Below are 14,522 nucleotides of genomic sequence, written 5' to 3' on the forward strand. Positions count from 1 at the left end.
TCAACTTTGGTGTAGGGACCTAACTGCATGCTACCATCTCTTGAGGTCGTACACTCCTGCCACTTACAGACTAGAGAAGTGGTTCTTAACCTGTGGTCTGAGGACCCCCAGAGGTCCAGGAGATCGACTCAGGGTGTCTGTAACTGGGTTACAAAATTTAACTAAATGAAAATGAGTAAATTAAAGATAATAAAATAAAGTGAGTGCAAATAAAGAAGCACAATTGGAAACTTAAAAACATGTTCTATTTTTGGGTGATTGTAAACAAAATATTTAAATATTTGACCATTTGTTTGGTGTATACTTGTCTTTATATTTTTTGTATATGGTTTTGAGCTTCAAATCGCAGAAATTGCTTAGGCCGGGGGTCTACGGTTTTCAATAATGACTCAGTGGGGGGTCCTGGGGTCCCTAGATTCATGTAATGATTCAGTGAGGGTCCACAACCATCACAAGGTTAGGAATCGGTGGCATAGATAGATGGAAACACACACAGAGCTGGAGGTTAGTGCTTGTAAAGGGAACAGGGGGCAAACTGTCCACTGTTGGTTGTTCCACTGAAGAAATAAGCACGATTGCACCAGGATTAGGGAGACACATTACTGCACAAATTAGCCACCCTTCAGATACCAGCACGAAAATATGAATACAAAGTGCTAAATAATAGAGCTGGGTAAGCTCCCTACCTAGAGATCTTGGCTAAAGACTGGTCTTGGAGAGGTTATTATTTGAAGGAATCATTACTTCTTTCTGGGTATATGGTTTTCCAAATTCAGATGGTAGCCCTTGACTTAAGACTGAAGTGGAGTTGCTCCTGATTCTCAAACACATATACAGACATTCTCATGGGCTAATCAATACCATATGTTGTGTCTCAGCTACATCGCCCAGGAGTAATAAGCACCACTCAATGCATACTTTTCACAGTCAAATACTAGGAAGCTCTAAACTCCTGATTCTACAACAGGAGTTAAACATCATTTAATTTTGCTAATGCACTGAAACTTCAATTAAATATTCTCCTTCCTTCTCTTTCTTCCTCTTCCCTAGTATTACTTAAAATAATATTTCCCTTGTGGTCTGGAAACTAGATAATTTACCTTAATCTAGACAAGTTTTTGAAGAGAGACAACAAAACGCGCTGAATTACCGCAATTAACAAAGAGTGAGATTTACTCTAACAGCACAATGACAATTCCAAATAAAAGTACAATTCCAAATACAAGTACATCTTCTACTATTCAAGCACTGCATCCATCCACATTGGCTAACTTCCTGGTACAGTTATCCTTCCAGTGCATGCCAGGTGCTTGAAATTTGTTGTTCAAAAGGCAGGTGTGTCAAGCCTATAAGTGGAAGATGTCTGCAAGTTTGCCATAAGCAGGAGTAGACTTGCCGATGACTTTGGTTTCAGTAGAAGTGTATGTAATGTTTCTGCCTTATAAATATTTTTCCAACGCCACTTACAAACAGATTTCCAGTTTTCTAATGTTCAGCCCATAATTAAGTGTGTGCATAAAATCTTAACACCCATTTCTCTCCCTCTAACATAGCGGGCTTTCACTCTAGCATTGAATCATTCGCTTTTAATTATTTGACATCAGAATTGCTTACACATTTTAATAACAAAATACACTGGGTGCAGCTTAGCTGGTTGGAACTAAATATTGGCATTACACAAGTGGTGATACAGAGTTCCAAGAAAACACTCCCTAACCTAGTGGTTGTTTGATGGTGCAGACACATCACCACATTCTCAAAGCATGATCTCTCGACAATTCTTCAAATCACTCAATACTGAAGTCAGGACATCAAAGACTTTATATTTCCCTATTCAGAATTGTAAAGAAGTACTGGTATATTCACCCAAAAGAATGGCATGGTAGTATCCTCCATTAACCCAGTCTATTTTCAATCTGGACACCTACCAAGAAAATATCAACCTTTTTCCATGGTGCCATGAAATAGTTTGAGACTACAGATAGTTCAGGTCAAAATAAAAGTTTCCATTACGTCTTTTTAGTCCTGATATACAAGAAAGAAAATTCAGTTATCTTGAAATCTTTTACTGTTTTTAGGTTTCCAACCCGGAGTATAACCAGATACTCTATTGGGATCTCAGCAGAATCACAGGCGCCAAGGAAATTTGTTTGTGGGTGGTGGTTACTTACATATTAGTCAATAATGGAAAACAGAGCCATTTTTGTAATGACAAAACACAGAAAGCACACCATCACACAAGAAACATTTCAAAAATGGTCTTACTACTGCAATCATTGTACACATTTATTACAAGGTCAAAGAGTAAATTGAACCAGTGTAAAGGCCGCCAGTTGACACTAGTGTAGAAAAACACATCTCTCTCAAGTGCCAAAAGAAATGAAATTCAAAATACAAATACTTTTTGTAACATCAGGCCGTGGAATCTCAGATACATATTGGTTGTTCAGTTACTTTCCTGGACTTGGCATCAATCTACTTTTGAAACCCAACATAGACATACTAAATAGTGCAGTAACAAACATAAGGTAACAGTTGCTTGCACATTAACGAGGTTACTCTCTATTAAAGCAGTTGGTCAATAATGTCTTACAGCCCTTACACGTTTGAGATTTCTACTTTTCAAAGTATTAAATGGAGATTCCCATCTTCATAGAGTAAGCACTAGTTTTTAGAATTTTAAGGTTTTTGAGATTCTTGTTTTTTCCCTATTGGGTACTATGCTCATCTGTAATGAAATTATTCTCAGGATTTTTCCAAAATGGCTAATTTGTTCGAGAAGGGATGAAAACTTGAATGTAAAACCTGAAAATCAGAACTTGCCATCACAGTACATCTTTCTTAGTAATGGACCATGCATCAATCATTCTGGCAAGCAGTTAAAGTTGCACTTCAACATGTCTATGAATGGAATCTGGCAGTATAATAACAATGTGCAATTATACAAGGTTAGTCTCACATAGAATTTGATTAATTGCATACCTGTCCGTCAAGGAGTTTCCCGTTTTCCCTACATCTACATCCTGGGCATAGTTTTTCCCCCACAAAGTGGAAATATTTCCACACGATGGACAGCGGGCACTGGAAATTGATGTCCTCGATTTCTCACAAGTTAAATCTCGATTTAGAAAATGGATAGATATGGCAAACTTTCTCGCAACAAGAACTCAAAAATAATCAGACCGCTACTGTGGTCAATGATCTAGCAATGCAAGCTTTCTTTAGGTCAAAAGCCAGACCGATTGATCCTGGGAAATCCACCAGCAGGTACAAAAGGACTGAGGAGACGTAAATAGTAGTAAAATGACAACACAGTAAACCAGCGCTTTTTTATTAAAAAACTTGGGCCTGGTGGGAAAGAATGCCAGAGTGAGGTTGGCCCATAATGATCTTCAGAAGTCATGTGTGATTAACTTGCCTTGCCATTATTCTGCTGTGGATACGTGCATCAAATCTACATGAACCTCTCTGCTTAACTACTGTATTAAGGTTACCTTACCAGGGTTACTGATAGAATCACATGTTTTAATAGCCAAGGAAATGAGAGTAATGGGTTTAATGCAAAAAAAGCAGGGAAAAATATTTTCTTCTCTTTGAATGTGTTGTTTTTGGAATTAGGTGCCCGTGCTAATCTTACACAGATGCAGTGTGTGCATTCTTGTGGACAGTCCTCCAACTGATGGGTTTAGCCAAGGAAGGCAGAATCAGCTGAGGAAGCAGCAGACATGCTGGCCAAGCGCCAGCTAGGGATTTGTGTTTCGGTGCCCTGTGCTGGGCCTTCCAACTCACTCTTAACAAAATCCACACCATTTCAGGTGCATTTTAAAATAACCAAGGAAGTGCAAATTAGTTCAGTCCTCTTTAAAGAATGAATTTGAAAGAGTATAGCACTTCCTTTCAAGCTATGGCTAGGCATGTCCTGGTGGAATGTCAGGGGAAGCTACTCGCTTGTTACTGGAACAAGAGCTTAAACTTTAAGCAATGGGTATATCTCGGTTACAATGAACCAATAAAGCATGCATAATACTAAATAAAAGTACATACATGATTGCAATCAGAAAGATTAAAATATTACCCAATATAACATTTTCCGCTAGAGATGTCATAGTGGATCAGTCGAGGGTACATAAAGTGCATAGTGCGGGGGCAATAGCAGCAATGTAAGGCTGAAAATCATCCCTAGTGTGCCGAGCAGTAATTCTCATACTGCTCGACCTGTCCGCCGCATTAGACACCATTTCACACCAGATTCTGCTGGATAGACTGCGCTCTATAGGCATTCAGAACACAGGTTTAAACTGGTTGAGGGACTTCCACAAAGGCAGAACCCAAACAGACCCTTCAAATCCAAGACCATCTCAGTAACTAAAAGGGTACCCCAGGGCTCTTGTCTCAGCCCCTCCCTATTCAATGTGTACGCCGCCCCTCTTGCAGCACTCATTAGGAATATCGGCTTCACCCCGATTTCCTATGCAGACGACACACAACTCATTCTCTCTTACAATATTCAAAACATATTTGCGGAAGGCATGAAAGCTATAACATCATGAATGATTTATGCAGTTAAACGCAGGAAAAACATAAATAATGCTCTTCAAAGACGCAGTCACCAGCTGGTCCCCTAGCTGGGGGCCAGAGGAACTAGGCGCGGCACCATCTCCTAAGGCAGTAGTTAAAAATCTAGCGGTCCTAATAGACAAGGAACTGTATCTGGGTGAGCACATAGCTGCAACCAAACAAGCTTGCTTTCATGCCCTTAGCTTGCTCCGCAAGGTCTTCCATTTTCTCCCTCCTACACGCAAAACCTTGCTACATGCCCTAGTACTTAGCCGCCTGGATTTCAGCAATGCTTTACTGATCTCTGCTTAGGAATCAGCCTTGCATAGTCTTCAGGTGGTGCAGAACACAGCAGACGCTTGTTAACCAGTGCACCCTACTGTGCCTCCTCACTTCCCCTTTTACGCAAACTCCACTGGCTACCCATACGCAAAAGAATCCATTTTAAAATCTGCTGCATGGTGTTCAAAAGCCTAAACCAGATGGGTGCTACATATGTGGCCGACAAACTGGTAAAGTACACACCATCTCGTACCCTTCGCTCTGAAGGGAAAGGCCTTCTTGTCATCCCGGCATCAAACAAACCAGATTGGGAGGCAAATCGTTCTCTTACCTAGCCCCCAAACTCTGGAACTAACTACCCCTGGATATCCGCCTCTGCACTATCTAGGCTTTAGAAAAAAACTTTAAACTCTACTTTTCTAAATACTGCATGCCTCATCTCTACGCGTCCTCAGCAAGGAGAAACCCCATCTGGGGTGATTCATGCGCTCTACAAATGACATAAATAAAAAATAAATGTTCACAGACATAAAAAAAACGAAACCTTGGCTCGATTAAAATAACTAGCAACATGGAGAATATGCCTTCATTTGCATAACTTTTCATGACTACACAAATTTCCAACTACGACCTTCGAATCTTTTCTCATTACATGTGAACTACAATATTACCAAAGGAGAGGATATTTAGAGAACTTCCTACACTTTTCCTTATTAGCCAGGCTGAGTGAAGGTGCCTGCTCATAGCAAATACCATGACGGCATCTGTGTTTGATAGTGGCTCGCTCGAGGCTACTACAAAGCTCCTGAATCCTAGGTTGATGCAGAGTTGTTTGAGCCATTTGCTTTGAGGATTTTTATATTGTGGGCAAAAAAAGCATTATATGTTCCAGTTCTTCACGGGGTGACGAATAGAGTCTTAGCAATTCCTGGAGTTATATCATCAAGGTAGAGGTCGAAGGGCGCATTACATTTAACCAGAAAATAATCTGTTGCCCGAGATTGAATGATGTTGATCAGACTTATAGGGCTGTATTTCATTGGATTATTTCTTTCACCCTTGTTATTTACTGGTACAACTTCTGCTTTTTGCAATGGTTCTAGAACATTTTCACCATTTAGTATCCTATTTAACATTTTGTTAATGTTGGGAACCCCGACTTTGTTCTGATCGATATAGGTCACCTGGGATTTTATCCAGGCCAGGAGCTTTCCCATCTCTAAATTATTCAATGGCTATGCGTGCATCTTGCATAGATTAAAGTCAGTGCTGGGACATTCGCAGCCTTCCTGGTGGGTGGTGGTGTTGGACTTCCATTAGGCTGGTATGTTTGGTCACTTGAGGCCGAGATATCACTATACACTGTATTGAAATGCTTTTCCCATCTCTGAGCTGGAATATGATTCTTCGTATAGTTGGTGACTGTAGAACCGCCATGGGCGACTATGTGCCAAAAGGATTTAGAGTCCCTGGTCCTAGACGCTTTAAGCAGATCAACCCAGGTTTCGTGCATCCATTCCTGTTTGGTTTTGGTGATAGTGTCTTTATACCTTACTCTTTTACCTGTGTATATCCCCTTGTTTTAGAGCCGCTAATAGTGCAGTTTTTGCCATTTAACAATGGGCGTTGAACCAAGGGGATGGATTCATGCTAGGTGGGTTAGTGTGTTTGTTTTCTATAGTGCAGAGCATACTTAAAGAACTAAATAGATTCAAATGTACTTCCATAAAGTGGCCCTCAGGTCAGGTTTATCTAACTAAAATGATTAAGATTCTTCGGGAAAAAAAAGATTAGCGAGCTTCAGAGCAACTACACCCAGGTGCAACGCCATTACTACTTGAATACAGCTAAAGTATTTTAACCCCTTCCACGCTGATGACGAGCTGGGCTCGTCATGGCGTAGCCTCCTCGCACGCTGATGACCAGCTCATCATGTAAAGTGCGTTTTCGCAAATCTCAGCGTGCGAGCAGAATAACGCTAGCGCGCATGGTGTTAAAAGAGGACTTGGTGCATGCAGAACAATACTTTTTGAGAGAGGTCCTGTTAAACGAGTGTATGGTCTGAAACATTATCAGCTCACAGAAAGGTAGTTATTTCCTTTGGATTGCATATTAGGTATTGTCAGGCTGCGCATCCATGCTGGTCAATAGCACTGGCACATGAGCACGGCGTTCCCTGACTTGTAGGGACTCCCTCCATGGAATCCTCTTTTGTTCGACCTGTTCCAGCAAGGTGGTGCCACCAACGCTGCCTGGAAAATAGGAGAATACCCAGGTTTCCCCGACTCCCGGGAGCGCCCCCTGTGGAAATTCTGTTTGGCAACCAGGCTCACACTAGTACGACTATTTAAATAGGACACCCATGAATTATAAAGTTACCATTGGACATTGAGGTCCACTCCTCTCAAGTTTTGACCTTAATCAAGAGAGTTCCGTGAGTTTCACGTGCACTTTTGGGATGACCCTATGAGTTGGTTTTCCATACTTTGTGGAATTCCATTTGAATGCAGGAGACCTTCACGAGTTTAAGCCTCTCAGTTCACTTGACTAACGACCATGATGTAAAGGCATTTATGGCTGCCTTGCAACCCCTTGGATTTTTATATGGATTCTTGTTTGCCCTAAAAGAAGGTGCATGGCTCAGCCTGTTTGGCACCGAAAAGCGCATCAGCACATTATAAGCATTAGTACACCAAGATGAAGATACGGCAGATATATAGTAAGAGTACATTATAGGATTTATGCGATTCTTAAATGCTATAAAATTACTTAGGCAAACAATGAGAATAATAAGAATAGGATGACATTACATGTATTTTGGAGAATAACGATGATGGCATGCAATATTTGATAACAATAATAACATGACTGTGATTCTCTAAGTAGAAAACCATAATAGACCTACTTGATAAATAATGCTGATATACAGTTGACTTAAAGAATGATTTTAGAGCAGGATGTCAGTGGTGTGTATGTAGTATGAGTGTATCAGGTTGTTTAGGGGGCATCGCAGCAGAACAAAGATTGAAATAGTAATTGAGTATTCAACTGCAACACTAATTGAATAATTTTTGAAAATTGTATGTCCAAAGATGCAGATTTATTTCAATAAAGGAGAATTCATTTCCAGACAAAAATTATTTTTTGGAGTATTAATTTAGTGACTCTTTTTGGGCGATTGAGGAGGTGTGCTGTTTGTTTTTCATTCCCAAAATGTAGTCATTTTTCTCATATGTAACCAAATGCAGTCAGTTACCGCTCTTTTGGTATGAAAGCAACACAGGCATTTAAAGAGCAATATACTTATTTCCATGTGAGGTCTATTTAACATAACTTAAAACGTTATGCAATTATGTAATGTTTCAGTTGATTGTACTGATGAGAAAACCTTTGACAGAATCCTCTCTTAAACAGGCATGCCTTTATTGCCAGTTCATACTAATAAGCACTGACATACTCATTGGTACATTAATTAAAGCTCGTAGGCACACTTCTACAAATTCCGCTAAAAGACAATCTGCACAGGAAATTGCTCAACAAGTGAAACCAGGTGTACATGATGTAGACAAATGCAAAAATCCTCCTCCCATCTTTCCATATAGGTATTAAATTAGAAATGGGCATAAATAATTCCAGCAGTCAAAATTTAAGTTCTTGCTATTTTTCGTGTACCCCAAAGTAAATAAATTTAGTAAAATCCAGAAAAATCTGAATATACATTACGCAATTTAGATCCAGTACACTTTTAGTTGGAAGAGCTCCGATGCAAAAAGTGGGATGCACAAGGGAGCAGAACATTTCCAACAAACACTAAACCTCTATATCCAGGTAGATTAATTTCATATTCCTCTGTAAGCCCTGTAATCCTACTCTGGCTCTTTAAAACACTTACTTGTTGATGCAAGTCATTCCATCTCATTTCACACGGTATTTTGTTGCAAAGGAGGCATAACAAAGAGCCTACATTCCAGTCAGTGCCTGGAATAAAACTAGCATAGTGGAAAGTGAAGGGATGTGCCGACACGACGCAAGACTTTTTTTCAAAACACAAAATATGCCTGCATAAGATCACCCAACAATAACGAGACATTGGTATTGTAGTGTCGCGCTCTAGTCGATACGTTACGACGTGATGACGCGGAGCATGGCCGCCATCTTGGATTCGGCATAGAACTCACGATCGGAGAGTCGCGATTCCGGCGCTCTTCTCAAATAAATAAATACATAATTATAACACCTGCCATCTGCCTCCACAACAGTTATTGGTATAAGGAGCATTGTTACAAATGGCGACGAGGTCGGGATGTGTGAAAAGAACGCGTGAAGCCCCCAGCCACAGAGTCTAATCAGCAGTCCACCATCAACCACAGCCATGTGGAGAGACAGCAGTGAGCAGGCAAAGCTCAAGGAGGAGAGCGCGGCAGGAGAGAGGGCCCGCAGCCACCAGCACGCCTCACCATCAAGGAGTTGCCCCACAGAAGAGCAGGTGGGGTCCGAAACCGACCACAGGCAGAGAGACTGGCACAACAGAGAGAGAGGAGAAGGAGGTCTCCACAGACAGCCGGTGCAAGCACTGATTACAGGCCCTAAGCACACGCCTGGAATTGGGAAGTACTACGTCCACAGTGAGTACAACAGCCCGCATAAGGGAAGAGGAGCGAGGCGGAGAGACACCCAAGGTGCGTGCAGCACAAGTCATCATACTCACAGGGAACAGCCAGACCGTCTGGAGCCCTGGCAGAGATAGCAGGACACAGCACAGAGGGCGAGACTGCGTCCCAGCAGAGCCCTACATGTGTACACAGAAGAGGTGCACCGTGCAGTCCAAGAGGGGAAGAACAACTACAGGAGAGAAGAGTAGAAATGTGCGCCCAACCCTCCTCGCTCACAATGCCAATGACCTTCCTGCCCAAACCAGGGGATCCCTCAATGAAGTGGGAAGATTGGAGAGAATACTTCATGAACTACCTAGAGGCCCTAGAGGACGAGAATGGAGAAGTATTTCCCAGCAAAAGACGGAAGAGGATATTGCTTCACAACTTAGGCCCGGAAGGCATCAGAGTGTTCCAGAATCTAGTACCAACGCCTAGACAAGCAGCTGATAACGATTATTTCAACACGCGATAGAAGACCTAAACAACCACCATAGACCGGCAGTGTGCACGTCCATAGACAGGTACAACTTCCAGCAGAGGAAACAAGCGGTGGGGGAATCCATAGATGACTATGTGGCAGCATTAAAGAAATTGGCGGTCACATGTGAATTCGGCACCTTACACGACGAATTCATTAAAGACCAGATAGTAATGCACACCACGAACTCTGCGATCCAGTACAAGCTGTGGGTAAATGGAGACGCGACCCTGAAGGAATTCATAGCCATGGTAAAGAAAGCAGAGCTATCAAAAAGGTGCGCCGAGGCGGCAAAAAGGAGCCCTCCGCCAGACCCATGGTTAACAAGGTCACAGAAGCAGAACCACTGGAAAGAGGCAAGACAGTAGCGGGGAACATGAGGACACAGGCCAAAGGGACATCCAGACCGGCACCCATGAATAAACCTGCCAATGACGGCAGAAACATGTGTTACAGGTGCGGCAGCCAGTCCCATGCGGCCTATGACAAGCACTGCCCAGCATTCCGCGCAAAATGCATGTTCTGCGGAATATGGGGCACTATGAGAAGGTGTGTCGCCGCAAGCAGAAAAGACCAGCAGTCAAGTACGTTGCACAAGAATCAGACGTAGAGGGAGAAGGTGAAGAAGAAGATAGTATATTATGCATAGAGGAACACATACTGGGAATCGACTGCAACCGCTCAAAGAAACCTCAATGCGACCTAATGATAGGACTAGTACCGATAAAGATGGTGGCAGACTCAGGATCCCCATATACGATAATACAACAGAAGGTGTGGGAAGAACAATTCAAATGCCACATTGGACATCAACTGGAACCCCCAGATATTCGACCGGTCACGTTTACAGGAGAACCCATCGCCATGGTAGGGTATCGATGCTTGAAATTCGAGTTTAAGGAGCAGAGTGCAAGTTATACGTGGCAGAGAAAGGTCCCTCAGTGCTCGGATGGATCGACAAAGAAGATTTAGGCATACAATTGAATCCAGGAGGTACCACACACGTGCTGATGACCAGCACGGAGCAAATAACAGACGTCACGAAAATGAAGGAAGACTTTCCCACGGTGTTTGGAGAGAAAGTAGGCGAATTGACTAAATTCACACACAAGATTGACCTCAAGGCAGATGCAAAACCTGTGTCCCACAAAGTGAGGAACATCCCGTTGGCAATCAGAGAAATGGTCAAGTGGAATTACAAAGGCTGGAAGACAATGGCATCATAGAGCCTATAGGCAGCGCGGAGTGGTTGGCACCGTTAGTCGTAGCGATGAAACCAAACGGGAAAGTCCGCCTATGTATGGACCTGAAGGAATTGAACAAAAACATCATAGTAGGAAAATTCCCACTACCTAGGATAGATGGGATGCTGGCGAAAACGAGAGGGGTGAAATGGTTTTCCACCATTGACCTCACCTCAGCTTACCACCAAATAGCCCTGCACCATACCTGCTGTAAACTAACATCGTTCATAACCCCGTTTGGATGCTATGCCGATCGGACTAGCATCGCCGGCGGCTGTATTCCAGAAATTGATGCACAAACTGTTTAAGGAAGTAGACTGAGTCCAGTACTTCCAGGGCGACATTTTGGTAATGGGCAAGAACAAAGCAGACCATGACGCAAAGCTGGCCAACGTCCTGCATATCTTAGAACGAAACGGCCTTACTGCTGAATGGGACAAGTGCCGGTTTGGTATGATGTCTGTCACGTTCTTGGGCCATGAGATCAGTGATCAAGGAATCACACCCAAACGAGCCAATGTCAAGGCAATAGAGGACGCCCCTCCGCCGAGGAACAAAGAAGAAGTCCGGTCCTTCCTAGGCATGGCTGAGTTTTACAGTAAGTTTGTGAAACCCTTGGCCACAAAGAGACACCATTTGCGCCAGCTCCATCGAGACAAGACAGCCTTCGAAAGGACAAGGGAGACACAAGAGGAATTTCAGAGAATCAAAGAGGATATCACCACAGCAGTCCCCCTGAAGGGATTTGATCAGCAAGCAAGATCAATATTTGCGACAGATGCGAGCGAAAGAGGCCTAGGAGCAGTCCTAATGCAAGAGACAAAGGAAGGAGAAGTGACCACCATCAGCTTCGCATCAAGGTCGTTGTCATCCACGGAGCAAAAGTTCAGCGTAATAGAGAAGGAGATGTTGGCAACAGTGTGGGCCATGGAGAAGTTCTGCCAGTTCATATGAGGCACGAGATTTAGGCCAGGTCAGACCACAAGCCCCTTGTCAAAGTCCTCACATCGTCAGGACCTGCGAATGAGACTCCACGCATAGCCAAGATGACATTGAAATTGTTGGACTACAGGTATGATGTGGAACACATCCCTGGAGCAAAGAACAAAGTAGCGGATTATCTTAGCCGAGCCTCAGCCATGGAGGAGGCTCCAGGAGAGTATGAAGACGAAGATATCAGAGTGACGTTCACGAAAGATCACGAAGAAGTGATAAGGGCGCAGGAATGGAAGGAAGCTTACGAGAACAACACTGACATCAGGACGGTCAGCAATACATATTACAAGAGGCATATAAAAGCTGATCACAGGAAGTTCTTTGAAGTAAGGGAAGAATTATCCGTGGGGGACGAGGGATCTTCCTGCTGAGAGGAGAAGAAGTGGTTCCTCCCAACTCCTTGGTGCCACACTTACACGCCATTCTACATGAAGGACACCTGTGCATCGTGAAGTCGAAGCTTAGAGCGAAATAGATGTACTGGTGGCCTGCAATGGATAACCAGATAGAAAGACATGTGAGGGAGTGCGAGCAATGCCAAAAAGTAGACAAGTCACAAAGCCTGATGCGACCACCCTTAGGAAAAATCGACAACCCCTCTATCTCATGGGAGGATGTGTCGGTAGACATCCTAGGTCCGGTGTTGGACACACAAGGAGTCCCGAAGTATGTAGTGGTACTCATAGACAGGTACTCCAAGTGGCCCGAGATAGACATTCAAGAAGACGGACCCAGATAAAGTATTAAAGTTCCTTACAACCATCTTCATATGAGAAGGTATTCCACGCTCCATCCTAAGCGACAACGGGCCCCAGTTTACGTCGGATAGATGGAATGCCTACATGGAATGGAATGGCATAAATATCAAGCACACATCAATATATCATCCTGCGGGAAATGGTTTAGCCGAAAGGTTTAATAGAGTCATCATGGGCTCGGTATAGTCCGAGATAGGATCAGGAAAGGACTGGGAAAAAGAATTTAAGTACACCTTGTGGGCCTACAGGATCACCCCGACCAGCACCGGATACAGTCCCTTCCAGATCCTAAGAGGTCGAGACCCCTTCACCAAGGACAATGTTGCAAGGAAGGAGCGCACCATCATGATCAGGTGGTCCCCTGCATTTGTCCACCACAACTTAGAAAAGGCGCAAAGAATATATACAGAACATTATAACAAGAGTCGTAACGTAAAGGAGACAGAATTAGAGAGAGGAGAGTGGGTCTGAGTAAAACTAGCCCAGTTGAGACGTAAAGGTGACAACAAATTCAGTGCACCTATGCAAGTGAAAAATGTTTATAGCAGATACGCTCGGCTGAGCGGTGGGAAAGTTTGGTCTCTGGATCGGATGTCCAAATGCAACAAGATACTGCAGTGGGGCAAAGGAGAGGAAAGGCAGGCAGAAAACCCACAGGCTCAACGCATGGAAGGCGTCCCGATAGGCGAAGAAGCAGGAAATTCCGAAGAGGGAGAGAGAGAAGAGAGAGGGGTGATGGCGGACGATCCAGAAACCTTGGAACTCCCGGGTAGCGCTAGCAGAACACCTCAAGGAAGAATTCCCTCGAACACAGAACTACCTGGAGTGAGAAGTCCCAGGGAAAATACTGTGAACTCTTCCGGTACACCAGTGAGATGCACCCGCGCTGGCAGAGCTGTGATAAGACCGGTCAGGTACAAAGACTTTGAGATGGATGAAGGGAGTGAAGCAACCAGCAGGTAGACTGAAAGACATTACTTTTTCTTTGTACTGTATAATCTGTAAAGGAGGGAGATATGTAGTGTCGCACTCTAGTCGTTATGTTACGAAGCGGAGCGCGGCCGCCATCTTGGATTCGGCGGAGAGCTCACGATCGGAGAGTCGCGATTCCGGCGCTCTCCTCAAATAAATTAATACATAATTATAACACCTGCCATCTGCCTCCACGACAGTTATTGGTATAAGGAGCATTGTTACAGGTATGAGTAATTACTACACAGTTCCAAGAATGAATGGTACAGGATAGGCACTTACTAGCCATGGCTGGGGGATTTCTGGCAGAGGCATCTGTGGCGGGGCAGGGATGCTGTTTAACTCTGCTTTCGGCACATGGTTTTTTGTGTCACAATCTGAAAAGAAAATCACACAACTTAAACACAGCATGAGTTGTAAAAAAAAAAACATTCACTGAACTCACACTCCTAAAAATACATCATTTGTACAGTCTGCAAGAAGAATTACTCAGTCGATAAAAAACTAAAGCATGCTTCTATTAATCCCTTCATAAAATAACTGTCTATATGTCGAATAGAGGGGAACATGCATTCTTACG

The 14,522-nt window shown here is 43.4% G+C and overlaps 1 protein-coding gene across 2 annotated transcripts in view; it reads right to left on the minus strand.

Annotated features, from left to right (window-relative positions):
- Positions 1-14,522, minus strand: part of AFAP1 (actin filament associated protein 1) — a 423,233-nt gene that overhangs the window by 238,768 nt on the left and 169,943 nt on the right. For both annotated transcript variants that reach the window (XM_086964131.1, XM_086964132.1), the window contains exon 3: positions 14,225-14,319. In XM_086964131.1, the coding sequence (XP_086820257.1) occupies positions 14,225-14,319 (95 nt within the window). The remainder of the gene's footprint in view (positions 1-14,224; positions 14,320-14,522) is intronic.

Source organism: Lissotriton vulgaris, chromosome 3_2, assembly GCF_964263255.1.
Source record: "Lissotriton vulgaris chromosome 3_2, aLisVul1.2, whole genome shotgun sequence".
In the NCBI taxonomy this organism is placed as follows: Eukaryota; Metazoa; Chordata; class Amphibia; order Caudata; family Salamandridae; genus Lissotriton; species Lissotriton vulgaris.